Source organism: Lepidochelys kempii, chromosome 20 (genome assembly GCF_965140265.1).
Source record: "Lepidochelys kempii isolate rLepKem1 chromosome 20, rLepKem1.hap2, whole genome shotgun sequence".
Classification (NCBI taxonomy): Eukaryota; Metazoa; Chordata; order Testudines; family Cheloniidae; genus Lepidochelys; species Lepidochelys kempii.
In genome coordinates, this window is record NC_133275.1 from 22,516,338 (window position 1) to 22,544,272 (window position 27,935).

Sequence of the window (27,935 nt, forward strand, 5' to 3'; positions counted from 1 at the left end):
TGAAACATTAAAGCCCCCGTGACTGGCTAATGCACTACACAGGGATTAGCTTGGGTGTCAGCAACCAGGGTGCAAGGAGGTGGGCAGCTTTGGCTGCCACCAAGAGCAGCATGCAGGCTGGCTCCTTTGCAGGTGTCAGGTGGGTGACGGGGGTCCTACCTGCCTCGTGGCTTCTATGGGAGTTTGGGCCTTGGCAAGTGGCAGGCCCGAGTGTGTTCCCAAGGGTGGGGTGAGCTGAGTCTGTGTGAGGGCATGTGGAGCCATGCAGTGATGAACGCTTTAGCCTTGCGTTTCAGCACAGTTGTTGTGCCTGACTCCAGAGGTGGCTGCATTTCGCTGCTGAGTGAGTGATCTCTGTGCAGTGTCGCTGTGTGGCTGTTAAATAGCTGCCCTGCCCTGCCCCAGAGGTGGCTGCATTTTGGTGCTGAGCGAGTGATCACTGGGTAGCATCGTTATTTAACTGCCATGCCCCACCCCAGAGGTGGCAGCACTTGGGGACTGAGTGAGTGTTCGCTGGGTAGTGTTGCTTTGTGGCTCTCAAACAGCTGCTGCACTTTCTCCCCTTTGCCCCCCACCCAGAGGTGGCTGTATCTCAACAGTGAGTGAGTGCTCTCTTTTCAGCATTGCTGTGAATCTGTTAAATAGCTGCCATGCCCCACCCCAGAGGTGGCTGCATTTCAGCATAGGGCAAGTGATCCTCATGTGTCCTCTTTGCTGTGCACCTGCTAATTAGCTGCCATGGCCCACCCCAGAGGTGGCTGCATTTCGCTGCTAGGCAAGCCATCTCTGAGCAGTGTCACGGCTTGACTGTTAAGCAGCTGCCATGTCCCACCCGTGAAGTGGCTGCATTTCAGCACTGAGCAAGTGACCCCCGTCCTGTCACCATGCCTCACCCCACAAGAGGCAGGTATTTCAGCTTTGGCAAGTCATCTCTATGTAGTTCTGCTATGCAGCTGTCAAACCGCAGCTGTGTCCTACCCCAGAGGTGGCTGCAATGTTGGGGCGAGTGTGATGCTCTCTGTGACTCATTTTGCTTGTGCAAAGTGTTTTGGGATGGGAAGTGTGCAAGGAACTTGGCACGAAGTTGCATTTCAAGAGAGATCGAAATCAGGACTGTGGCACACCCTGCTAGCTGTGACAGCTGGGCTGTTCCTGATTGAGATTTCAGAACAACCAATAAAGAAGTCCTGCCTGTTCCGGAAATTGTCCTGACCCCAGAACCTGCTGGCCCCAGGACTTTAGGGGTTTACCCATGCAGTGTGGATCTGACCCATACAGCTCTTTGTTGCCCCATGGTGGCAACAGCAGGTGGTTTTAGGAGCTCCCAGTTTTGGGAGATTCTCGCTCCATTTTCCCAGCCTGAAATGCAAAAATAATTGGGGACTAGCTGGTGTAAATGGGCATCACACCATCGGCGTCAATGTGGCCAGATCCCCAGCTGGTGTAAATAGGCATTGTGTCATTGGTGTCAATAGGGCCAGATCCCCCACTGGTGTAAATGGGTGTTGCTCTCTTCTCAGTGAAGCCCAGCATCTCAAGCTCAATGCACCCAGAGGCGCGAAAGGAGTTAGCTGAGCAGGGATGACCCCACGGGCAGTAATCGGCCAAACCCCATGCACCCATCCCTGATGGGCCTCCACACTCCTGCCCATAGGAGACCCTTTCTCTGGGCAAGCCGGGCCTCTGGTGTCCCTGACCCATCAGGGCCATGGCCTCTCCACTGTGGCTGCCAGTGCAGGGGCCAGTTAGCACCGATCACAGGGAGTTGACTTGCATGCTGCGGGCAAGCTGGGCTGAGACCCCCCCAGGTTTGTTTCACATGCAGGCTGCCAAGCAGCCGTGGGCTGGGAACAATCCTGTATCCCCAACTAGCAGCCAGGCGGTGAAAGTCTCCACAACATGCTCTTTGTCCAAAGGCCATGTGTCCTGGTCACATCAGGAGACAGTGGCAGAGCTGGGAATAGAACCCAGGAGTCCTGGCTCCCCAGCCCCTCCCCCGCTCTAACCACTAGACCCCACTCCGCTCCCAGAGCTGGAGATAGGACCCAGGAATCCTGACTCACAGCTCCCCCCCCCCCCCCCCCAGCAGGCTCCACTCTCCTCCAGGAGACAGGAGAACCCAGGAGTCCGGACTCCCGGCCCCACCCAATTCTAACTCGCTAGAGTCGCCTCCTCTCCACAAACCAGGAAAAGAACCCAGGAGTTCTGACTCCCAGCCCCCCTGCTCTAACCACTAGCCCCCACCCCCCTCCCAGGGCTGGGGATAGGACCCAAGAGTCCAGGCTCCCGTTCCTTCGTTCACTTTCCCGGGCAGCGGAGAGCCCCTAGCACAATGGGAAAGGCCCAGGACTCCTGGGTTCCATATGCCCTTCCCCCGAAGAGAGGAGAAGCGCCGGGGGGGGCGGGCGGAGGGAAGGTTTTGGGGGAGGAGGAAACAATCTCCGTGGGAGGCGACTGCAACCAGCGCATTGTGCCATGCCCTGGCGCCGGAGGCGCTGCTTTCCCCGGAGCCTGGCAGGGATCCTGCTGTCCCGGGCGTGAGCGGAGCCCCGGGGTCCCCCGCGCTTCCAGGCCATGCAGCGCCGGGCCGTGCAGCCCAGCCCCAGCCCCTGGGGACGGGCTCGGAGTCGCTAGGAGCCCAGCCCGCCGGTCTGGCATGCGGGGTCCCCCCAGCCCTGGGGCTTAGCGGGGGGCGCCGCCATGCGGGGTGCCCGGGATGGGGGGCCGGCGCCGTGGCGGGCGCTGTGCCAGGACAGCCGGGACCCCGAGCGCCAGAAGCACTGGGCCGAGCTCTTCGACCAGCTGGACACCAACAAGGACGGGCGGGTGGACATCAACGAGCTGCGGGAGGGCCTGGCGCGGATGGGCATGAATGCCAGCTCCCAAGCTGAACAGGTAAGGGCGGGACGGGCCCCTGCCACTGGGGGAGCCAGGGGGCTGAGGGTGCCTTCTGGCTGGCAGGGACTGTCACAGCTTCACTGTACAGTGGGGAAACTGAGGCATGGAGTAAGGGGGGGGAGGGACATGCCCAGGGTCATGCAGTGAATCAGTGGCAGGGCTGGGAATAAAACCCAGGAGTTGTGGCTTCCCGCCCCCATTGCTCTAACCCACCAGACGCTCCTTCTCCAAACAGAATAGAACCCAGGAGTTCTGGCTCTCAGCTTCCTCCTGCTCTAAGCACTACAGCCCCCCACCCCAAACTGAGAATAGAACTTAGGAGTTCTGGCCCCCAGCCCCCATTGCTCTAACCCACCAGACTGTTCCCCCTCCAAACAGAATAGAACCCAGGAGTTCTGACCCCCAGCCCCCATTGCTCTAACCCACCAGACTGTTCCCCGTCCAAACGGAATAGAACCCAGGAGTTCTGGCTCCCAGCCCCCATTGCTCTAACCCACCAGACCCCCCCGCCCCTCCAAACTGAGAATAGAACCCAGGAGTTCTGACTCCTAGCTCCCTCCTGCTCTAACCACTAGACCCCGCTGCTTCCCATTTTGAGTACCTCCTGAGCCAGATGCTCTGCCCAGGCAGCAGGAGCAACAGGCAGAGCTGGAGAGGGACAGTGACATTGGGAGCTACTCCCCTCTCCTCCCAGCTCCCTTCCTGAGATGGGGCGAGGCAGGAACCCCGCCTCCTCTGTCCCACTGATGTTCAGGGGGCCCCAGTATCTCTCAGCAGTGGGGACTGCTCAGCTACAGGGCTGGGCTCTCCAGCTGGGAGATGTTGTTTTGACCTCTCCGTGTCAATGCATCCAGGAGAGGATGGGCATTGGGGTTATGGGGTGCAAAGGGGGGACCCTCTTTCCCCTAGCCCCTAAGACTTCGATCCCCTTTGTGCCCTGTTCCAAGGAAGAGGGAGTTATCAGAGTCCCCTCCCCTGGTGGGACAGCGCCCGCCTCTGGGAAGGGACACCTGGGGATCAGTGAGTGGGAAGATCTTGCACGCAAGCAGGGAAATGATTGACTGAGGGCACGTGTACAGAGGCATACACACACTTCAGCCCGCGTGGCAGGCACGAGCTCGAACACGTACACGTGACCACACGTGTGATGGTGTGCACCGACTCAGCTGTATGCACGCCAACACACGTGGGGCGTATGAGCACGCACGCAAGCTGTATGTGAACCGGGGCTCCCATGCACGGGTGTTTTCATGGCGGGGGAGGTGAGCCCACACCCACTTGTATATGGACACGCACACCCAGGAGTCCTCCTCTGCTCCCAGAGGTGGGCGTGGAACCCAAGAGTCCTGGAGGCCTCCCATTCCCCTTGCTAGACATTTGTCCAGAAAGTGCTCCCTGAATCATAGAATCATAAAATATCGGGGTTGGAAGGGACCTCAGGAGGGTCTAGTCCAACCCCCTGCTCCAAGCAGGACCAACCCCAACTAAATCATCCCAGCCAGGGCTTTGTCAAGCCTGACCTTGAAAACCTCCAAGGAAGGAGATTCCACCACCTCCCTAGGTAATGCATTCCAGTGCTTCACCACCCTTCTCGTGAAAAAGTTTTTCCTAATATCCAACCTAAACCTCCCCCACAGAAACATGAGACCATTGCTCCTCGTTCTGTCATCTGCCACCCCTGAGAACAGTCTAGAGCCATCCTCTCTGGAACCACCTCTCAGATAGTTGAAAGCAGCTATCAAATCCCCCCTCATTCTTCTCTTCCACAGACTAAACAATTCCAGTTCCCTCAGCCGCTCCCCATAAATCGTGTGTTCCAGTCCCCTAATCATTTTTGTTGCCCTCCGCTGGACTCTTTCCAATTTTTCCACATCCTTCTTGTAGCGTGGGGCCCAAAACTGGACACAGGACTCCAGATGAGGCCTCACCAGTGCCGAATAGAGGGGAACAATCACGTCCCTCGATCTGCTGGCCATGCCCCTACTTATACAGCCCCAAATGCCGTTAGCCTTCTTGGCAACAAGGGCACCCTGTTGACTCATATCCAGCTTCTTGTCCACTGTAACCCCTAGGTCCTTTTCTGCAGAACTGCTGCCGAGCCATTCAGTCCCTAGTCTGTAGCAGTGAATGGGATTCTTCCGTCCTAAGTGCAGGACTCTGCACTTGTCCTTGTTGAACCTCATCAGATTTCTTTTGGCCCAATCCTCCAATTTGTTTAGGGCCCTCTGTATCCTATCCCTCCCCTCCAGCGTATCTACCTCTCCGCCCAGTTTAGTGTCATCTGCAAACTTGCTGAGGGTGCAATCCATGCCATCCCCCAGATCATTAATGAAGATATTGAACAAAACCGGGTATTTTGGGTAATTCAGGGTATTTTGGTCTTTGCTTGGGGTCCCCCTAGCTTTACCCATGGGGGAGGGGGGCATTCTACTATCCCACAAACCACAGGAGGGTGTGCAAATGTCCACGTGTACACAGCTGTTCCTGTGTGAGCTTCCTCCTGCATGGCTGCACCCCATAGGTGTGTCTGCCTGTTTCTCCATGTGCAAGCCCGTGTCTGTACATACGTGTGCCCTCGTGCATACGTGTGCCCTCGTGCATACGTGCATGCCTGCGTGTGCACCCCTCTGCAGGGGTGCGCCCGTTTCCATGAGTGGGCCTCGACATGCATGTGCCGCTGTGTCCTCTTGCACGTGCGCTTTATGGCCCTGCCTGGCGGTGCCCTCCATGCATGCGTGTGCCCATGTGTCCTCAGGCAAGCGTGTGCGTGGTCACGTGCCCCCGTGCAGTCTTGTGAGCTTGCACCCCGTGAATGTGTCTGCGTGTTCATAACCAAGTGCGCGTGTGCTCACGTGCCCCCGTGCATTCACTTCTGTGCCGCTAGACGGCACAATCCGCCAGGCCCAGCCTGCAGCAGCTGGGGGTGGTGAGCACGACTCGGCAGGGCTTTTCCAGCCTGGGCTGACCCTCTGGCCGGCTGAGTCCATTCTGCACCCCCAGTTCTGCCCCCCCAGGCTCCAGCCAATGGGTTCGGCGGGAGTAGCCGTGGACCCCTCTGCTTAGGAAGCCCAGTGTCAGGGGAAACGGAGCTGGGGGGGTTCCGAATGAAACATACAGACAAACATGGGGAGGTATAAATAGGCCATGTCTCCGGCCTTATTTTTAGCCCATTGCTCGTGGCCTCTTTACTATCACAGAACCGCAGAGGATGGGGATCTACTGGATTCCCCGTGCCCCAATCTAGCGCCCGTCCCCAAACCCTGAGTTCTCTCACTAAAGGCTCAAAGAGCATTCTGCCAAACTCACACGGGGAGTTGGTGGCAATGATAGGAATAGAACCCAGGAGTCCTGACTCCCAATCCTTCCCACTTCTCTCCCTGGGCTTGTGACAGAACCCAGGAGTCCTGACTCCCAGCCCCTGGCTCTAACCACTAGCTCCTACTCCCCTCCCAAAGCTGGGAATAGAACCCAGGAGTCCTGACTCCTCATCCCCTTACTCCAAGCCCTGGATTACCTAATTTCCAGCCTGTCTTGATTGCACGTGCCTGGAAATGCCTCACGGAGCAAGTGCCCAAAATATGCCCTCACATCCGCCTCCGCCCGCCACTCGTCTCCTTCTCCCCCTCTCACAGAGAGGCTGGGACGTGCAAGCGAGCCGGACCGGCATGTGGAATGTAAACAGAACAAGCCGAAAATAGGTGGGCCCGATCCAGGCCCGAATAACGAGGGACTTGTGGCAAAGCCAGAGAGGCCAGCGTGGGGCTGTTGGTTCCGGTCACCTGGGCCATGGACCCCTGCCCCACCACAAGATCCCGGTGGGGTGCGGGGAGAGCACAGAGGGCTCTTATCCAAACCCCACTTCGGACACTGGTGCTTGAGGCCCGGTGGAATCCAGATCCAAACCAAGCCCAATTCTGGAATCCTGGGCGAGGGGCAGCATGGGTCAGCGGACTGTCTCAGGACCATTGGCTAGAGGAGGGGTGTCTGGAGGCAGGACTCCTGGGTTCTCTTCCTGGCCAAGTCCCCTCCCCACTTTGTGCCTCAGTTTCCCCTGGTGGAAGTGGGGATCCTGGCACTTTGTAGAGCTGGGTTTTGCGGGGGGGTGGAGACCTCCCCTGTGACGCTGGGAACATTTGGGTTGGCCAGGAGCCAGGTGTGAAAGAGGCGGCCTCAGCTCAGGTATAATAACAACTCTGTCATTGTCAGGGGGAGACATTCCCAGGAGCACACGGCCTTGGCTTTTCCAGCACGGGCCCCGGTCCACCCTCCTGCCCCTGCCTGGTGCTCCCGACGGGTGGGTAACGCCACCCAGCGGGACAGGGGGCGGGGGCAATTCCCTGCAGTTGGCATCCTGGCGCATGGGCATCTGCCCTGCAAACTCTCTCAATTCTATGGAGGCTCGCCTGAGCACCCTTGCACACTCAGCTCACGCACGACCTTGCACACTCGCCCTCCCGCCTACCTGCGCTCACACACAGTAACACATGCAACCAATCTGATATTTCCTCGGGGGATACACAGCCTCTCACCACCACCACCCCGCCGGTGTGTGTGTTCTGCCACAAACACACCTTCTCCCACAATCCACGTGTCACACACAGAGGATGCCCCCTTCCCCCTCTAACCACTAGACCCCACTCCCCTCCCAGAGCCAGGCTTAGAACCCAGGAGTCCTGGCTCTCAGCAGTCGAGGTGGGATGTCGGGCAGCAGGTCCGAGGCGTGGGGGGGGGGGCCAGCCTGTCCTCACACCCGCTGTCCCCCCAGGAGATCCTGCGCGAGGGCGACACGGACCAGGACGGAGAGCTGGACTTTGAGGAGTTCGTGTGTTACCTGCAGGAGCGAGAGCGAAAGCTGCGGCTCATGTTCCACAGCCTGGACCGCAACAACGATGGTACGCCCCCACCCCCCACAGCCTCCCTTCCCTGCGGCCCCCCCCGCCCCCCACAGCCTCCCTTCCCTGCGTACCCCCCCCGCCGCCTCCCGTCCCTGCGTCGCCCTCCCCCCGCCCCCCACAGCCTCCCTTCCCTGCGTACCCCCCCCGCCGCCTCCCGTCCCTGCGTCGCCCTCCCCCCGCCCCCCACAGCCTCCCTTCCCTGTGTCCCCCCCCGCCGCCTCCCGTCCCTGCGTCGCCCTCCCCCCCGCCCCCCACAGCCTCCCTTCCCTGCGTCCCCTCCCCTGCCCCCCCAGCCTCCCGTCCCTGCGTCGCCCTCCCCCTGTCCCCCACCCCCCGCCGCCTCCCTTCCCTGCGGCCCCCCCCGCCGCCTCCTGTCCCTGCGTCGCCCTCCCCCCGCCCCCCACAGCCTCCCTTCCCTGCGTCCCCTCCCCTGCCCCCCCAGCCTCCCGTCCCTGCGTCACCCTCCCCCTGTCCCCCACCCCCACAGCCTCCCTTCCCTCTGTCGCCCTCCCCCTGTCCCCCCCCCACCGCCTCCCTTCCCTGCGGCCCCCCCCGCCACCTCCCGTCCCTGCGTCGCCCTCCCCCTGCCCCCCACCCCCACAGCCTCCCTTCTCTGAGTTCCCTCCCCCTGCCCCCCACCGCCTCCCTCCCTCTGCCCCCCCAGCCTCCCTTCCCTGCCTCCCTTCCCCCCGCCCCCCACAGCCTCCCTTCTCTGAGTTCCCTCCCCCTGCCCCCCCGCCGCCTCCCTTCCCTGCATCCCTGCCCCCACCCCCTGCCACCCCCAGCCTCCCTTCCCTGCTTTCCCTCCCCTGCCCCCCCAGCCTCCCTTCCCTGCGTCCCTTCCCCCCGTCCCCCACAGCCTCCCATCCCTGCGTCGCCCTCCCCCTGCCCCCCGCCCCCCACAGCCTCCCTTCTCTGAGTTCCCTGCCCCCCCGCCTCCCTTCTCTGCATCCCTGCCCCCACCCCCTGTCACCCACAGCCTCCCTTCCCTGCTTTCCCTCCCCTGCCCCCCCAGCCTCCCTTCCCTGCCTCCCTTCCCTGTGTTCCCTTCCCTGCCTCCCTTCCCCCCGCCCCCCACAGCCTCCCTTCCCCCCGGCCCCCACAGCCTCCCTTCCCTGCGTCTCCTTCCCTGTGTCGCCCTCCCCCTGCCCCCCACAGCCTCCCTTCCCTGCTTTCCCTCCTCTGCCCCCCCAGCCTCCCTTCCCTGCCTCCCTTCCCCCCGCCCCCCACAGCCTCCCTTCGCCCCACCTCCCACAGCCTCCCTTCCCTGCGTCCCTTCCCCCTGTCCCCCACAGCCTCCTGTCCCTGCGTCGCCCTCCCCCTGCCCCCCGCCCCCCACAGCCTCCCTTCCCTCTGTCACCCTCCCCCTGTCCCCCACAGCCTCCCTTCCCTGCGTCCCTTCCCCCTGTCCCCCACAACCTCCCTTCCCTGTGTTCCCTCCCCCTGCCCCCTCCCTTCCCTGCGTCCCTTCCCCCCAGCCCCTCTTCCCTGCGTCCCCTCCTCCTGCCCCCCACAGCCTCCCTTCCCTGCTTTCCCTCCCCTGCCCCCCAGCCTCCCTTCCCTGCCTCCCTTCCCCCCACCTCCCACAGCCTCCCTTCCCTGCGTCCCTTCCCCCCGCCCCCCACAGCCTCCCTTCCCTGCTTTCCCTCCCCTGCCCCCCAGCCTCCCTTCCCTGCCTCCCTTCCCCCCACCTCCCACAGCCTCCCTTCCCTGCGTCCCTTCCCCCCGCCCCCCACAGCCTCTCTTCCCTGCGTCCCCTTCCCTGTGTCGCCCTCCCCCTGCCCCCCACAGCCTCCCTTCCCTGCGTCCCCTCCCCTGCCCCCCGCCCCCCACAGCCTCCCTTCTGTGGGTTCCCTCCCCCTGCCCTCTGCCGCCTCGCTTCCCTGCATCCCTTCCCCCGCCCCGCACAGCCTCCCTTCCCTGTGTTCTCTCCCCTTGCCCCCCACTCCCCTTGCCGCCTCCCTTCCCTGCGTCGCCCTCCCGTGCCCCCCCCCCGCTCCCCTTGCCCCCTTCCTTCCCTGCGTTCCCTCCCCCTGCCCTCTGCCGCCCCCCTTCCCCCTGCCCCCCACAGCCTCCCTTCCCTGCGTTGCCCTCCCCACTGCTGCCCCAACCTCCCCTCCCTCCCCCATTGCCTCCGCCTCCGCTACCTCCCTCCGCTACCTCCCTTCTCCCTCCCTCCATCCCCCTCCCCACTGCTCCCCCAACAGCCCCTCCCCCACTTCCATACCTCCCTCCATCCCCCACCCCACCCCACCACTCCCTCTTCCCCTTCAGTCCCTCTCTCCCATCAGCCCTCCTCTCCCTCTTTCCCCTCCCTTCTTTCCTCTCTTTCTCCCCCCAAGCCCTGCCCTCCTCTGGTCTTCCTCTGGCTTCTCTTCCCCCTGCCCCCCCCCCCCACTTCTCTCTCTCTCTCTCTCTCTGGCCCCGGTTGCTCCATGACCTACGCTCAGTGGTGGGGACCAAGATGGCTCGAAGCCTGGGGATCTGGGCTTGGGCTCCTTGCATCTGCTCTCCGTGGCCCCTGCGGGGCAGTGAATCGCCAGGGCACAGAGGAATCCAGCCCCCCCCCTGCTCCCCAGGGCCACCGGGCCCCACTCCCCTCATACGCCCCAGGGCCACCTAGTCATGTCCCCACCCAGTCCCTGACACTGCTCCCGTCTGTCCCCTGGGCATGGGGCTCAGATCCGCCACCCATGCCAGGGGCCTGGGAGCAGGGTCCATGAGCCAGCTCTGCAGCAGCCGGGTGGACCCCCCCGCGTTGTGCAAAGGGGACTATTCGGGGTCCCCTTTGCACTGCTGGAGGGGCCCGAGGGACAGAGGATCGGGCCTGTCTCGGTCCGTTCCAGCTTCCTTCCCTGGTTCCCTCAGGCCGTCGCCAGCCGAATCTGACTCCCACGAGCCCCACCCAGGCCCCTGGGTTGCTCCCTCAAGGAGCCCCATTGTGTTTGAAGGGACGATCCTGAATGGGACGGGGCCCGGTGCCAGGCTCCGCACCGCCCGGGGCTGCTCATGTCCCTGTTCACCTGCTAACAGGTGACGAGCCCCTGACGGCAGCCTCCCGATCTTTGCTCATTGTGTCTCCAATGGGAGCGTCCCCTGCCCTGGGAAAGGAGGGGGAGTCTAGTGGTTAGAGCAGGGGGAGCTGGGAGCCAGGGCTCCTGGGTTCTATCCCCAGCTCGGGAGAGGGTCCGTCGGTCTCTGTCTGTCTGTCTCTCTGTCTAGGAGCTTCTTCCCCTCTCGGTTTCAGACCGGTTTCCTGTTGCGTCTGGCCGCTCAGGGGGTGGCAGGTGTCCAAAGCTCCCTGTCGCCTGGGTGAACCAGGGGGTGCTGGGGGATGGGTGCGGAGCCCTGCGTCGATGGGCATGGGTGAGATCTGGCCGCCCTAGAGAGACAGGGTTGAGGGTCAAGTCCAGTTGGGTCTAAGGCCTGAGGCCTCATGATGAGTGAGATATAAATATGGGGGGCTCGGTTACCTTTGGGTGTAAACCCGACAGAGTCCTCTTGAAATCAGTGGAGCGACTCTGCATTTACACTGGTGGTAGTGAGAAGGGAATATGTCCCAGTAAGTCAAGTAGTTAGAGTGGGGGGCGGGGCTGGGAGTCAGGACTCCTGGCTTCTATCCCTGGCTCTGGGAGGGGAGTGGGGTCTAGTGGTTAGAGCAGGGAGGTTCTTGGGAACCAGGACTCCTGGGTTCTCTGGGAGCCAGGGCTCCTGTTTCCGGCACCCAATCTCAGTTGAAGGCTTCTGGGCACTACCATAACAACACACACCGTGCCCCTGGCTTACGCGATCTCTTCATCCCCCTCTCGTCCAGGGCCTCCTTGCTGGGACTGCCAGCCCATGGGTCCCTTCGATGGGGCCCTGGGGTCAGGAGCCGGACTGAGACCCAACCAACTCGGTTCACATGGCGAGGGGGGTGCAGGGCGTTAGATTGGAAGCAGCTTCCAGCCTGAGACAGGGATGGATCTGGGCTGGTGCCAGGGAATTAAAGGACTCCCAGCCACTTGATCCCCACCCCCACCTGGCTCTTTTGAACCCCTCCCCTTCCCAGCCAGGAGCTTGGGGGTGGGAGTTTGCCCCCTCCCCGCAGCCCCTATCAAGGATGAAGCTGGAGCCCTCGCTCCCCATTCTGGCCCTTCGGATCGGTCCCCTGGGGTGGGCGCCGGCCCGGGATGGCAAAGGGGGCAGGGATGCCGTGCCGTGTGTGGGCAGCGGGGAGATGAGAAGCAGGCACAGCTGGCGTCACGCCCTGGCAATTTTTAGCCTGGAGGGTGGGTGGCTTTTCAGTTCTCCCTCCGCTGGCGCTGTCAGCTGGGAGAGACACCTTCCAGGGGGTAACCCGGCCACCCAGCCAGTGCCTGCAATGCCCACCGGGGCTAGACAGGGCTACGCAGAGTCAGTGCTTGGCTGGGAGACCTCCAAGGAGCAGGCGGTGGTGCTGGGCGCCCCTAAGGGCTGCTTTTCCTCCTGGGTCAGGAATCAGCCAGTCCCTTGGGGGGCGCTCTCCCCGGTAGTCAGTGCTTGCCCCAGCATGGCCCTAGGGGGCGCTGTGCTGCAGGGTGGGGGTTCGCTAGGGGGCGCTCTCCCCTGGCACTCAGTGCGAACCCCAGCGTGGCCCTAGGGGGCGCTGTGCTGCAGGGTGGGGGTTCGCTAGGGGGCGCTCTCCCCTGGCACTCAGTGCGAACCCCAGCGTGGCACTAGGGGGCGCTGTGCTGCAGGGTGGGGGTTCGCTAGGGGGCGCTCTCCTCTGGCACTCAGTGCGAACCCCAGCGTGGCCCTAGGGGGCGCTGTGCTGCAGGGTGGGGGTTCACTAGGGGGCGCTCTCCCCGGTAGTCAGTGCTTGCCCCAGCATGGCCCTAGGGGGCGCTGTGCTGAAGGGTGGGGCTTCACTAGGGGGCGCTCTCCCCTGGCACTCAGTGCGAACCCCAGCGTGGCCCTAGGGGGTGCTGTGCTGCAGGGTGGGGGTTCGCTAGGGGGCGCTCTCTCCTGGCACTCAGTGCGAACCCCAGCGTGGCCCTAGGGGACGCTGTGCTGCAGGGTGGGGGTTCGCTAGGGGGCGCTCTCCCCTGGCACTCAGTGCGAACCCCAGCGTGGCCCTAGGGGGCGCTGTGCTGCAGGGTGGGGGTTCGCTAGGGGGCGCTCTCCCCTGGCACTCAGTGCGAACCCCAGCGTGGCCCTAGGGGGCGCTGTGCTGCAGGGTGGGAGTTCGCTAGGGAGCGCTCTCCTCTGGCACTCAGTGCGAACCCCAGCGTGGCACTAGGGGGCGCTGTGCTGCAGGGTGGGGGTTCGCTAGGGGGCGCTCTCTCCTGGCACTCAGTGCGAACCCCAGCGTGGCACTAGGGGGCGCTGTGCTGCAGGGTGGGAGTTCGCTAGGGAGCGCTCTCCTCTGGCACTCAGTGCGAACCCCAGCGTGGCACTAGGGGGCGCTGTGCTGCAGGGTGGGGGTTCGCTAGGGGGCGCTCTCCTCTGGCACTCAGTGCAAACCCCAGCGTGGCCCTAGGGGGTGCTGTGCTGCAGGGTAGGGGCAGCTCTCCCCTCCCAGTGGGGGCTGGCCCCAAAGCCCCAGGAGGAGGTGCTCTGTTACAGCTAAGGTCTGGGCAGCGACTGCAGATTCTGTATCACTTTTGCGAGTGACATGGATATTATTGGCCCCATTCCCTGATTAAATTCCACTGACCTCAGCTCCCCCTTGCAGTTTCTTCTTGGCTCAGGATTATCCTCCGCAGCCCGCCCTGGGCTGCAGTGCAGCGCTGCCGTGTGCTGGCAGGCGGCCGCCATGTCCCACCCCAGAGGCGGCCGCGTTGCCAGAGCCGGCTGGAAGCGATCCCTGCGTCTCCCATGTGCGGAAGCACTTGAAGTTGAAAGTCGCTTTAAGATGTTCTCTCACGTTTAGCGACTATGGGAACAGGAATATGAGAACTGGTGAGAGACCGAGGTCTCGCGTAGGTACTAATTATCGGTCTTGTTACAAGCCCCATCGTCCTGATGGGGGAAACTGAGGCACACAGCACTACAGGAGTCTGTAGCAGAGCAGTGAATTGAACTCAGCTCTGCCAGGTCCCAGGCTAGTGCTCTAACCCCTAGGCCACCCTTCCCGCCTATGTAGGGAGGTGAGGGATGGATGGGGATAGGTTAGCTCTCGTCTCTCTGGTTCAGGGGTTACTGGGATAGTATTGGATGGATGAATGATCTTGGGATGGGAGTGGCAGAGGGTGGGTGGATGGAAGGATGGGGCTGGCACAGGATGGGTGGATGGGGCCGGCAGAGGGTGGGTGGACGATACCACGGCAAAGCAGACAGCTCCGAGCCCTCTGTCTGTGCCCCATGCCACGCAGACCGAGAACTTCCTAGGGCCGGATCCCCCACCGTCCCCTCCCTGCGCTCTGCGCCGGCTGCTCCATGCCCCTGGGATCTCAGCCCTTCCCACACTGGGCTCCATGCCGCCGGCTGGACTCAGCCGCTGAGAGGCCACGTCCCCAGCCTCTAGCTAAGGGCCTGGCAAGGAAATCAGCTGGGGATTAATGCTAAGGACCTTAGTTCTCCGAACTGAACTGAGCCCCTTATGTAGGAGGCCCCTCCTGGCCAGCACGTGGAGGTGGCTCACGAAGGCCTGCGGCTGTTTGATCTTGGGGATCCCTGCCCAGGTGGGGGTGAGGGGCCCTGAACCGAAGCCTCCCTGGGCTCCACCGAGCATGTGCACAGGGTGGCTGGCTCCTGTTAGCACTGGGAGAGGGGGTGGGTGTAAACATGCCAGACCCATCAGCTGCCCCTCTGCCTCACCTGGCAGAGCATTGCGTTGGCAGAGCTGGCAGCTGCAAGTGCTGGGCCCTGGGCTGTGCTCAGCTGGGACAGCAGCAGGTGGTTGCCCACGCGGGTGGCTTGGGGAGGCGCCAGCCGATCGATCAGGGTGGCTTTAATCTCTGTACCAGGGTGGCCAGTGAAGAGCTGCACCCAGATAAATACATTTCTCTCCACTTTCCCCTCTGTTCCCTTTTTCCTTCTCTTCCTCCGTTTTCCCGTACCCCTCCTCCGTCTTTCCCTAGGGAAGGTGTTTTCTAAGTGATTCTCCATCCCCCCCGCTCCCCCCACACTCTTTCATTTTCTTTTTCTCTCACTCTTTCTTCCAGATAGGATTTACTTTGATTTGCCCTCCCCTCAGTCCCATTCCCTCTTTGGCCTCCCCTCTGGGCTCACCCTCCACCTTGGATCGCTCTTCCGCCCCGCACAGAGTGGGGCCCGCCGGGCAGGACGCAGCTGAGGGTGCACATGGAGAGAGGGGGCACACACTTGCACAGATGCACGTGCGTGCACAGAGATGGGGGTCTGCTCGGATGTCCCACCATGCAGGGCCAGAGACACCCCCGTGTTCACACGCCTTGGGCCCGCACACGCCCATGCCCACATGCATGCATGGCCCCACGTGCCCCCCCCCCCCCCGCAGATCCAGACCTCACACCAGGAGCCCAGCTGCCCCTCCCTCCCTGCCCCCATTGGCGCTCCCACCCGCTCGGGACCCCCTAAAGAGGCCAGCTGCTGAGCCCAGGGCAGACTGGGGCTGGGGCTCTGGGGGCTGAGGCAGGGCTGGGTGAGTGCCCCCAGCCCCGTTCCTCCCCCTCTGGGCAGACCTGGTGCTTTTAGGAGCTCCCAGCCCCTCGCAAGTTCACTGGCTGCAGCCTGGATTGGCCCCTCCCCGGCTGTCCCCCCACCCAGCCCCCCCACCCCACCCCTCTCTTCCAGGTGGGACACCAGCACACCCTTCTGGGGAGCTTGTTGCGGGAACCTAAGTGTTGGGTAGGCAGATTCCTCTCCCCGCTCCCTATTACGGCATGCACCCCCAAACCTATCCCGCCCCCCCCCAGCCATCCCGGCCCCAGCTCTGCTTGCTGATCTCCCTGGGCATGCAGCGTGGGGGGGATGGGATGTAGAAACAGCTCCCCGCACCTTGTCGGCCCCCCCACCTACTATTCTGTTGATGCCCCCTGTGTGCAGCTCTATAGCCCAGTAGGACCCCCCTCCCGGCCCCACCTGAATCCACCCCCCGCCCCACTGTCCCTGCTGACCTGCATGGTCCCTGTGCTTGTGCCCCAGGCCACATCGATGTGTCCGAGATCCAGCAGACATTCCACAGCCTCGGAGTCTACATCTCTCTGCAGCAGGCAGAGAAAATCCTTCAAAGGTGAGACCAGGGGCCCCCAATTCCCCCCCCCCAGCTGTACGCCCCCAAACCCTGCCCTGCTGTCTGCTCGCAACTCCAGTGAGATCAGCCTCAGCTCTGCCAAACAAGCTGCATTCGTTACTGCTGCAGTCTAGTGGGGTAGAGCAGGGGGGCAGCTGGGAGCCAGGACTCCCCAGCTCTGGGAGATGAGTAGGGTTTAGTGGGTAGAGCAGGGGGCTGGGTTCCCGGACTCCTGGGTTCTCTCCCCAGCCCTGGGAGGTGAGCAGGGTTCAGTGGGTAGAGCAGGGGGCTGGGTTCCCGGACTCCTGGATTCTCTCCCCAGCCCTGGGAGGTGAGCAGGGTTCAGTGGGTAGAGTATGGGGGCTGGGTTCCCGGACTCCTGGGTTATCTCCCCAGCTCTGGGAGGTGAGCAGCGTTCAGTGGGTAGAGTATGGGGGCGCAGGGTGCCAGGACTCCTGGCTTCTACTCTCAGCTCTAGGAGGGGAGTGGGGTCTAGTGGATAGAGCAGGGGGCTGGGTTCCCGGACTCCTGGGTTCTATTCCCAGCTCTGCCATTGATTCACAGTGGGGAGTAGTTCTGTACTTCAGCTGCCCCTGCCTGTGACTTCGGGATAATAAAACCTGCTTCCCCCGCCCCCCACTCGGCGGGGGTCTCGGTGGCTGAGCATCTGCACAGCTACCTGGGTCCCTGAGCTGGTGGGGGCTGGTACAGGCCAGCGAGGGGGGCGGGGGACGAGGGACAGGGCATGTGAACCGACCCTCACCTTGGGTGCGGCTGTTGTCTGCCTGGCAGCATGGACAAAGACGGCACCATGACCATCGACTGGCACGAGTGGAGAGACCACTTCATCCTCAACCCACTGGAGAACATGGAGGAGGTCGTCCACTACTGGAAGCACTCCATGGTGAGGTGGGGCTAGGGCCGGTCCTCAGCCGGGAGCCCAGACTCTTCTTCCCAGCTGGGAGCTCCCGGCCGGTCCCGGGAGACCCCCAGGTACCCCTCACTGCCCAGCCAATGCGCTCCATCAACGCGCCCGTTCGTATCTCCACCGGGAACTAGGCCGAGACCCGCCGGCTCGTGTCCCCAACCTGAGGGTGCCTGGCTGGGCTGGAATAGGACCAGCAACCCAGATCCCAGCTGTTGGAGGGACAGAAGAGGGGCTAGGAATCCAGACTGCTGGGTTTTATTCCTGGCTCTGGGAGGAGAATCTAGTGGTTACAGCAGGGGGCTGGGAGCAGGACTCCTGGGTTCTCTCCCCAGCTCTGGGAGGGGAGTCTAGTAGTTAGAGCAGGGGGCTGGGAGCAGGACTCCTGGGTTCTCTCCCCAGCTCTGGGAGGGGAGTCTAGTAGTTAGAGCAGGGGGCTGGGAGCAGGACTCCTGGGTTCTCTCCCCAGCTCTGGGAGGGGAGTCTAGAGTTAGAGCAGGGGGCTGGGAGCAGGACTCCTGGGTTTTCTCCCCAGCTCTGGGAGGGAACTGGGGTCTAGTGAGTTAGGGCAAGGTGGGGTGGAGGGGCAGGTGGCAGTCAGGACTCCTGGGTTCTATTCCTGCCACCAAGGTGCTGAGCGGCAGCAGAGGGGACCAGCCCAACGCATCCCAGTCTGCCGAAGAGCTCAATGACTCAGACTGAGCAGCCCCCTTACCCCCACCTTCTCCCCCAGGGAGTCGTGACCTAACCCATCCCTTTGTCCCATCCCTGATCCAAGGGGGCAACAGCCCCCTTCTTAGCAGGTGCCCGGAGGCCAGAGCAGCTGGGAGGAGGCCAGTGCCGGGAGTTGGAAGGGCTGTTTCTCTTCCTGGGCTAATCTCAGCTGGCAATCAGCAAACAGGCTGCGATATATTTAACCCTGATTTACGGGCGGTGGAGGGGAGTGGATAGCTCCAGCGTTGGCACTGAAGGCTGGGACTCAGGAGTCCTCGGTTCTGTCTCCAGCTTCAGGAGAGGAGTGGAGTCCAGTGGTTACAGCGGGGGGGCTGGGAGTCAGGACTCCTGGGTTCTATTCCTTGGCTTTGGGAGCTGAGGAGTGGAGTCCAGCAGTTACAGTGGGGGGGCTGGAAGTCAGGACTCCTGGGCTTTCTTCTTGACCTCGGGCAAGTCCCTGCCCCTCCCTGTGCCTCAGTTTCCCCCTCCCCATAAAGGCAAACAGCAGGATGAGCTAGAGGGCAAAGTTCTGTCCAAGTCCCTCCTCCACCGCAGAGCCCCCTAATCTCATTAGAGGATTTCTAGGAGGCTTTATTGCCTGCCCTGCCCTCCACACCCACTCTCACCTTCCTCCGCTCGCCCTGCCATGGAGGAACCTTCATCAGCTGCAGGGGATCCGGCTGGAGCGTGCCCCACCATGCTCCACAGGGCCGCTCTCGGGGGGCTCCCGAGGCTCCAGGAGCTGGCCGGGCTGTGGGAGGCTGAGCAGAGACGCCCCCAGGGCTTGGAGTCTATCCTGGGTGATCCCCAACGGGTAGGACATGTGGCTAGTCATCCGCAACTCAGTCCATCCCCCACTTCCTGCCAGCTGGACTCATTAAACAACACCTGCGTGCTGGGAGGCAGGACTCCTGGGTCCCCAGCTCTGGGAGGGGAGTGGTGTCTGGTGGTTAGAGCAGGGGGCTGAGAGCCAGGACTCCTCGGTTCTATCCCTGGCTCTGGGAGGGGTGTGGTCTCTAGTGGTTAGAGCAGGGGGCTGAGAGCCAGGACTCCTGGGTTCTATCCCTGGCTCTGGGAAGGGAGTGGGGTCTAGGGGGTTAGAGCAGGGAGAGGTTAGAATTCAGGGTTCTATTCCCAGCTCTGCCACTGTCTCCATGTGTGACGCTGGCCAGGTCTGTGCCTCAGTTTCCCCATCTGTATAACAGCGGTGACACCCTACCATTGCGAGGCGCTTGGCAATCCTCCTTGACACGGGACTCCGTCAATAGGAAGCAGCATTCTTAGGGCTCCAGCCACAGGGCCGTCTCAGGGGCTTTGCACACCTGAATTTTTAATCCTACTAGAGTGGGGCTCCGAGCCTGGTGCTGCATGGCTCTCGGCGTTCGTGGGCTCCCTCGACATGTGAGCCCAACGGGTGGTGCCCGGAGGAGACTCCTGGCACGCGGCGATAGAGATGGCTTAAATCCTAAACCTGGCTCCCCCAAGAGAGGAGTAGGCTTGCGCCTCATGTAGGCTACTAGTCAGTGCCTGGCTTTGGAGTCCAGCAGCATGGGGGAGGAAGCCAATGGCCACGGCGGACCCATTTCCTGCTGCTCAGAGGTGCCAAGCCCCATAACTCATGCCGGAGCTGCAGTCCAGCCACGGATTTCCCTGCCACCCTGGCCCCACCAGTTGCCCCGTGGGGTCCTGGCAGGAGGAGCCCCACTCACTCGCCTCCCTTGGGGCTGTGAGACGTAATGAACGGCCAAGCTAATGAAACCCAACCTTGGACAAGCTGCAAGGCTAGCGTGAGGTCAGATTAGGTGGTGCAGCCCGGATGGTGTCGGGGGTAGGGGGAGAATTTCCCACTAGGGGGCCGGGTGCAGGTTCCGTTCCTGGCTCTATCGCTGGCCTGTTTGGTGACCTAGGGCAAATCACTTCTGCCTCCCCCCGCACCCTGTGTGCCTCAGTTTCCCCACCTGTAAAAGGGGGGTAAATGTTACTGATTTCCCTTGTGAAGCGCTTTGAGGTCAGCTGATAATAGCCAGGGGGTGCTGTTGTTTGGGGGTTTCCTTCCAGGGCTTTGCACTGTCCTTGGGGTTCTGGTTCTGATCCGCTCGTCTCTCCCGGCAGGTCCTGGACATCGGCGAATGCCTTACTGTCCCTGACGAATTCTCCGAGAAGGAGAAGAAGACGGGGATGTGGTGGAAGCAGCTGCTCGCGGGCGCCATGGCTGGGGCCGTCTCCAGAACTGGAACCGCCCCGCTGGACCGGCTTAAAGTTTTCATGCAGGTAAGTAATAAAAGGCTCCCAACTCATTGCTCGGGCCGTGGCTATAGGGAAGTGGGCATTATGTACCTGAATAGTCTGACCCTGCAGTGATGCCTATGGGCATTTGCGTGGGGTGGAATGTAGCAGCAGCTGGGCATTGATCGGTACAGTGGGGCTGCCCCCCCCAGAGGGTGCCACAAATGCACCCCATAATTCTGCATGAAGCTCTGGGGCACCCCATCTCCAAAAGGACATGGCAGAAGGAGAAGGGGTTTGGAGATGGGCAGTGAGACCGATTGGGGGGCCTCACCCCGGAGGTGGCTGCATTTCAGCACTGAACGTGCAGGCTCGGTGCAACATTGCTGTGCAGGTGTTAACCAGCTGCCATGCCCCACCCCAGAGGTGGCCGCATTCCGTGAGGCCGGGGTTCCTAACGAGGCTGGGCATCCAGCCCCTCCAAGGCGGGGCACCCTCCCCGGGCACTGATGCTGCTGCACTTCTGGCGCAGGTTCACGCCTCCAAGACCAACAACATGAACGTGTTTGGGGGGCTGAAAGGCATGATCCAGGAGGGGGGCATCCGCTCGCTCTGGCGCGGCAATGGGATCAATGTGCTGAAGATCGCTCCTGAGTCTGCCATCAAGTTCATGGCCTATGAGCAGGTGGGTGCCGGGGGCCTGGAGCCCCGCGGGGAGGAGTACAGATACAGAGATGTCAGGGCGTCTACACTCCCCTCCTCGAGCTAAGGAGAGAACCCAGGAGTCCTGAGTCCCAGCCCCCCTAGTCTAACCCACTAGACCCCACTCCCCTCCCAGAGCTGGGGACAGAACCCAGGAATCCTGGATCACGGTCTCCAAGCTCATCCAAATGCAGACAACTTCCCCCCACCCCCCAGAATATCTTTCCCGTGGGACTACAGCCTGGGACCCCATGGTACGACCCAGCACCTGCCTTTGCCCACTAAAAGGTGGGGCGTGGATCGCAAACTGGAAAATGCCTTCAGGGCACAGGCGATTGATCTGCTGTTTCTCATCCCAGATCAAGCGGGCGATTCGTGGGCAGCAGGAGACGCTGCGGGTGCAAGAAAGATTTGTGGCCGGCTCGCTGGCCGGTGCCACTGCGCAGACGATCATCTATCCCATGGAGGTAAGGCCGCCCCGTGGACGCCGAGCCACCTCTAGGGGGCACCAATCCAGGGTTTGCATCCAGTGCGGTAGCTACAGCCTGGCCTCCTTGAAAGCTCCCCTGTCCTGTATGAAAGCAGGGACTTTGCGGTGTTATCAGAGGAATGGTTAAGGCACGGGCCTGCCATTCAAGAGACCCGAATTCAGGTCCTAGCTCTGCTACTGACTGGCCATGTGACCTTGGGCACGCCCCCCAGCCTCCCTGCCTCAGTTTCCCTAGCTGTCCAATGGGGTAATAGCAGCGTGAGCAGCACCCTGCCTGAAGATTGGGAAAGGCCAGAGACTGCGGTAACGGGATAAGTACAGACTCTTGTTTGGGGGGGCTGCAAGGCATGATCCAGGAGGGGGGCGTCCGCTGGCTGTGAGGGACTCGGTAGGGGGCGCTCTCTCTCGGACTAGGCACTGGAGAGTGCTGTACTCCGGGGCAGCAGGTGCCCAGAGCCAGTGCTGATCCAGCTGTGGCACTGGGCGGTGCTGTGCTGTGGGAGGGCGCTCCGTAGGGGGTGCTCTCTCCTCACGGTCAGTGCAGCACTAGGGGGTGCTGTGCTGCAGGGGCTCAAGAGGGGGAGCTCTCCCCTTGCAATCGGTGCTGACATGCCCAGCATGAGGCCCCGGGGGAAAGTGCCTTTCACGTGAGCTGTACGATCTCAGGCTTGCGTGCCCATGATGGTAAATAGCCCTTGAAGCTCCTTATAGAAATGGCTATCGGGACATTAGCACATGCCCAAGCCAGATCCGAGCTTGAGAAATGCCGTTCTCCCTCCCTCAGTCCTTCCGGTGATTCCTTATTCCAGTCCTAAGCTACTCTGTCAAACAGGTTTCCTGCCCCACCCCAGAGGTAGCTACATTTCAGTACCGGCTGAGCCATTGCTATGCGGTTAGCCCGTGGCTGTGCCCCACGCCAGATGCAGCTGCATTTGTATGGCGGGCAAGGGCCGCTTGCCGTTTTCGCTATCCTGAATGAATCCGGTCCCCCAGGTGCTGAAGACCCGGCTGACCCTGCGGAAGACGGGTCAATACTCGGGGATGGCCGACTGTGCTAAGAAGATCCTGCAGAAGGAGGGAATCCGGGCCTTTTACAAGGGCTACCTGCCCAATGTGTTAGGCATCATCCCCTACGCTGGCATCGACCTGGCTATCTACGAGGTCAGGGCCCGCGGGGCCACAGGCCTGCAAATGAGGTGGAGGGGGTGGAGTCTGTTTGCCAATAGGCTCCTCCCCCACCGTTGGGTGTCAGGGTCTGAGAGCTTAGCGTGGGCACATCTGTCACACGCTGGAGTCCTGACTTCCAGGCCCCACTTCTGCTCTAACCACTAGACCCCACTCCCCTCCCAGAGCTGGGCGTGGAACCCAGGAGTCCTGACTCCCAGCCCCCCTGCTGTAATCACTAGACCCCATTCCCCTCCCAGAGCTGGGCGTGGAACCCAGGAGTCCTGACTCCCAGCCCTCCCGTGCTCTAACCACTAGACCTCATTCCCCTCCCAGAGCCGGGGGTGGAACCCAGGAGTCCTCACTGCCAATCCCGCTGCAGCCCCCCATCCCTTGCAACTCCCATCCCGCTGCTGTAGCCTGGCATCCATCCACCCCTTCGTCAGGTCTCCTCTCCTCCCTCCTGTAGACGCTGAAGAACATGTGGCTTCAGAAGTACAGCAAGAACACAGCGGACCCCGGCATCCTGGTGCTCCTGGCCTGCGGGACGATGTCCAGCACCTGCGGGCAGATAGCCAGCTACCCCCTGGCCTTGGTGAGGACCCGGATGCAAGCCCAAGGTGAGATCAGGGGACATGCACTGAGTGAGGGATGCCCTTGGGGGGGCTGGGGCAGTGGCCCAGAAACCTCGGGGATGGGCGTGGCCTAAGGACTCTGAAAGCAGAGGAGATTTCTGCATCCCAGGGCAGGACCCATGAGCTGCGCAGCTGACCCAGGTGCATTATGGGCTAGGAGAACTAGTGGTCCAATCCCCATGGGCCAGCAGACCAGGCAGCCAGGGTGGTTGGGGGACCAGCAGCAGCCCCTGTTCTGGGCTCCCTGCTTCCCGGCCTGGGGCCTTGACTAGTGGAGAGACGGGGTCTTCCCGTGCTCAGCCCTCCCCACCCCTCCCCACAGCACTTCCCCTGGACCAGCGCCTGGGGGCAGATCCATGGGGCAAGGAGCGAGTGGGAGTTCAGTGCGGGTCAGCTGCAGCGCTAGAACGAGCCGTCCCTGTGCAGCGTTGCTGTGCCCAGCTGTTGTGCCTCACCCCAGAGGCAGCTGCATTTCCATGCTGGGCAAGCCATCCCTGGGGCATATTGCTGCGTACCCAGCTGCTGGGGCCCTCTGCCTGGTTCCCTGTGTCAACAAGAGCAGCCTTGGGGCTGCTCTAACTCATGCTTCGCCCCGTGGGCCCTGGGGAGCAGAGAATAGCAGTAGCACGGCATGCTCTGGAAATGCCCCCAAGCCACCTGCTGCATGGGGGCCTGGGAGCAGGGCTGGGGCAAAGCCTCCTAAAAGCTGGGGGGGGAAGTCCCCTCCACAGGGAGATTTTTGAGGGTCCCCCCCCATTCCCCCATAGCCTGAGTGTAACTGAGCCTCAGGCCATGCTGGTGGGGGTGACAGTGAGTGGCAGGAAGTGACCGGGACCCCTTCTCCCTCCAGCCTCCATCGAGGGCGCCCCGCAGCCCACCATGCTGGGCCTCTTCAAGCACATCCTGTCGCGGGAGGGGGTGCTGGGCCTGTACCGGGGCATCGCCCCCAACTTCATGAAAGTGATCCCAGCCGTCAGCATCAGCTACGTGGTCTACGAGAACATGAAGCAGGTGCTGGGCGTGACGTCCAGATGAACCCGCCGGCCTGGCGGGGCACGGATGCCCCTGCCCCATGGCTTGCCCCCTGCCCCCTCGCTGCACTTTGGAAGCTGACGGAGCAGGATCTGGGCCGGTGGGGGCTCCGGATCCAGGAGCGTTAAGAGGGACGCTGAGAGGTCTCAGCTACACCCCCACACACACACACCCCTCCTCCGATGCAGCGGGGCTGAGCCGGTCCAGAGGACCAAATCCAGGAGCAACCCGGGGGCGTTGCCTCTGAGCGTGCCCGGAAAGGGGAACCCCTCGCCCCACCTCTGCCACTCAGAGCATGGCTGCTGGGGGCACCCTTTGCCAGGGGGTGTGGGGGCTAGGAGCAGACCCGGGGCATTGGGGGCGGTGGGGAGGGGATTAATACAAGGCTCACGTTTTGGCTAATTTTAGTTTGAGACTTGACAAGCTCCCCCCCCCCACTCCAGCCCCCAGCTCTGCTTAAGGGGGCATCGCTCCTGGAAGCACATGACACATGCACAGCCCCGTTCCCTGCATGCTATGGCCTGGGGCATGGCATGTTTCCTGCACTGGGGGCTTTGCTGCCCCCCTCCTGCCCCCCAAGCACTCGCTGAGACAGCACGGTCGGGAGATCCCAGGGGAAACTCTTCCAATCAGCACTGCCACTGGATTCCAGGGGAGACTCCTCCAATCAGCATCCCCTGACTCACTACTGACACTGGATCCCGCGGGAGAATCCCTCCAATCAGCACCAACACTGGATCCCAATGGAGAGTCCTCCACTAGCCACTCTCCCCCCCGCCCCCCCAAGATACAGGACTCTAGGGGAATCCTTCTAGAAGGACTCACCGACATAGCGATCCCACTGGATCCCACTGGGGGTCCCCTCCTGTAGAGAGGGTCACCCCCCAAGTAGCGTTACCAGAGCCCAGCTGGACCCCCCTGCAACTCCCCCCAGCCCAGGAACTGCACCGGATCCCCCAAGGGGCTGCAGCCTAAAACACACGTGCGCGTGCATGGACCTTGCAAAAGGGGGAGGCCACATGTGACTTGCCTGGGGGGCTACCTTGAAATCAGGGCTAGCTCCAGCTTTTCCTCCATGGCCACCCATTGTCTCTCTCTGCCCCTGCCAAGGCAGGGGAGACCTGGCACTGGTAGCCTCTTCCCCTACCTGGGGGAAGCCCGGCAGCCTCAGAGGTCTCCCCTCCACACACCAAGCAGATCTCCCTCTGCGCACCAGGGGAGACCCACTGGCCTCCTGGGGCCATGGGGCAGTGGTTGAGGCAGGGCACCGCCCTGGCACAATGGACAGGCTAAAAGCCGAGTGGTGTGGGCACGGCCCCACTGCGGGGCGGGACGCGGAGTGAGCCACACAACGTCCCCTGGCCAGGGTGGGGTGGGATGCAGTGAGGGCTTGTGGCCCCAGTGTAGCCAAGCCCAGCCCGTGGGTTACCCCAGGGCAATGTTGCCAGGGCAGATGGGGGTGAAATTCCACCCAAGCAAGGGGCAGTGCTGGGCATGTGCAGACCAGCTGCTGGGACATACCCTATCCAGCAGGGGGCAGCATGGCATGCGCACAGCTGCCCTCCTACACCCACCCCTCTCTCCACACAAGCACGAGCCGCTCTGACATATCCCATCCAGCAGAGGGCAGCGTTCTTCAGCCCCAGGGGGTCCCCTGCCACTCGCAGCACGTAGGAGCGACAGGCCGGCCAGCAGGGGGCAGCGTTTAACACACACACGCTGCTCTGCCCTCCCCCCGCACCCCAACTTTGGGCCGAGGTGCCATTCTAACCTGCAGGGGGCAGCTTCACCCAGCTGCATGCGCACCGCCCCCCCCCGTATACATACTTGAGCACATGTGCAATTCCATCCACTAGGGGGCAGCACCCCCACCCCTCTCTTCAGCTCCCCTAGGGGGAGCCCTGGGGCACACACCACGGAAAGCGTCGGGCCTCTTTTGCACAGGGAGGGTTTTAACTCTGGCCCGTTACGGACTCTGCCTGGTTTTCTGTGGCCCAGGTGGAGGCCCCACCCCTCAGGTACCAAGGCAGGGGATTGCACCCCCCGCCAGGGAGGGTGGATCCCACAGACAGAATATTCTTGGGTTATGATTTTGCATTGGGGTTTTCGGTAGAGCGCCCGCCTGCGGGCTCCCCGGCCGTTTCTTTGCAATGGCTCTGCTGGGATCCGCTTGGATCCCTTTCACCAGGTTCCGAGCTGCAATCTCTTCCCTGCCACTATGGCGGCAGCAGTCACCATCTTGACCCTCTAGCAGCTCCCTCCCCCCCCCGACCTTGGACGCAGACATTTTTCCGCATCAGTCCTTGGCCGGCCTGCCCCTCTCCCGTCCTGCTGACGCCAGCTCAGAGCCAAGGCCCTGGGGGAGGGGGAGTTACAGAGCCCTTTAGTCCTGCGAGGGTGTCCTAGACTCCCTGGTGGAAGGGGGCCCCTAGAGAAGACCATAAGAGCGGCCATACTGGGTCAGCCCTATGGCCCATCTACCCCGGTGTCCTGTCTTCTGACAGTGGCCAGTGCCAGGTGCTTCAGAGGGAACGAACAGAACCGAGTGGTTAGCGAGTGATCCAGCTCCAGGCCTCAGTGCTTAATTTGCAATGAAAGAGGTGCCCGCGGTCAAGCAAAAAATTTGTTTTTACTTTCATAACTGACGCAGCAAGCCCAGGGGGGCCGGGGCTCTGAACGGCCGAGCCCAGGGGGGCCGGGGCTCTGAACGGCCGAGCCCTGGCACAAATTGAGCACTGTCAGTTGTCCAGTCTCTGCTTCTGGCAGCCAGGACTGAGCGGGGTGTGGGATTGATTTGTGTTTGGAGGGGGGGCATCAGTGGGGTGAGCTCCCCCAGTAAAACCAGAGAAGAAGTCTGGGCGTAACACACACACCCCCACCCGCCGCCCCCCGAGCTGAGTCATTGGCTGGGACCAAACCTGGGACTGATGCAGGCCCCTCTGCTAATTAAGCCAAAGGACTGTTTTGCTCACTCGCAATAGCTGACTCCTGAGCAGCCATACAAAATCTGACCACTAGAGAGCAACAGAGAGACTGTTCGCCTGGGGGCACCCCCAAGCAATATTTGCAGAGCCTGGAGGGGTGCAGCGACTGGGGGGGCTGGGCGTCAGGAAGGAGTCCCCCTCCTTCCTCTGAGAGTGTGGGGCTGTTTATGGGCAGGCTGTAGGGAGGGGCCTGCTCCCAGAACGTAAGAGCAAGTGCTGAGCAGCTGAGGACTGGGGAAGTTGTGACACGGGTGGGGAAGGAGCCCATTTGGGGTGGTGCGGGGGGAGCGAGACACTGCAAACTCCTGGCACTGTTTGAAGCTTATTATTATTGCTTTAATCTTATTTAATTCCCCCCTTGCCCGCTTGAGGTTTGCGTGATGAGAGGCACAAAGGGTTAAGGAGATAGTAGGGGGCAGAGGCAGGTTCTTGGAGTGGGGCAGAAACAGCCCCTCCCAGTGTGGGGCAGAAGAATAACAGCCCTCCCCCGGTGCGGGGCAAACAGGCTTCCCAAAGGGCAATTAGTCCCTCTCCAGTTGGAGGCGCTGTGAGCACCTGGGGCGGGGCAGAGTTCGAGTTTCGCCATCCTAGCATTTCCCCTTGGAGCTGAGGACGCCTGACCCCATCCAGAGCCAGCAGCTTTGCTCCGTGGTGCCTTGCGGGGTGGCCAGTAACCGGTGGGAAGAGCACGACGCTCGCCCCATCTCAGCGGGGCCTGGCGCTGCCCCGCGCCCGCCTGCCAATGTGCTGGCTGCAGGGCTGGCTGGTAGGCCCGACTCTGCGCCCGGGGGGCTGCCACGTCAAAGGGAAAAAAGAGCTAATAAAGTTTTTTAAACTTTCCTCCTTGTTCTGTCTCTGGAGGGAGCTGGGGGGATTTTAATGGGAGTGAGGGGCTGGGATAGCTCCGTGCACCACATCAGCCAGGCTCCCCCACAGGGGCAGGCTCCACCCCCTCGGCCAAATGCATGAGCCACAGCCACCAGGGCACCCAAGTGGGTGGGCCTCTCCCAGCTGCCATGGCTAGGAGGACAGAGCATGGCAGCCGCATGGCTGTGGAACAACCCGCTCTAATAGCCTCAGAGGCCTAGGTGTGA

The 27,935-nt window shown here is 62.2% G+C and overlaps 1 protein-coding gene across 1 annotated transcript; it reads left to right on the forward strand.

Annotated features, from left to right (window-relative positions):
* The first annotated feature begins 2,429 nt into the window (after positions 1-2,429).
* Positions 2,430-27,680, forward strand: SLC25A23 (solute carrier family 25 member 23). Its single transcript, XM_073318442.1, has 10 exons — positions 2,430-2,895; positions 7,664-7,790; positions 15,882-15,969; positions 16,762-16,873; positions 19,721-19,879; positions 20,367-20,519; positions 20,896-21,003; positions 22,020-22,187; positions 22,660-22,810; positions 23,676-27,680. The coding sequence occupies exons 1-10, from the start codon at positions 2,701-2,703 to the stop codon at positions 23,858-23,860; spliced, it is 1,446 nt and encodes a 481-aa protein (XP_073174543.1). The 5' UTR covers positions 2,430-2,700; the 3' UTR covers positions 23,861-27,680.
* Positions 27,681-27,935: the final 255 nt, after the last annotated feature.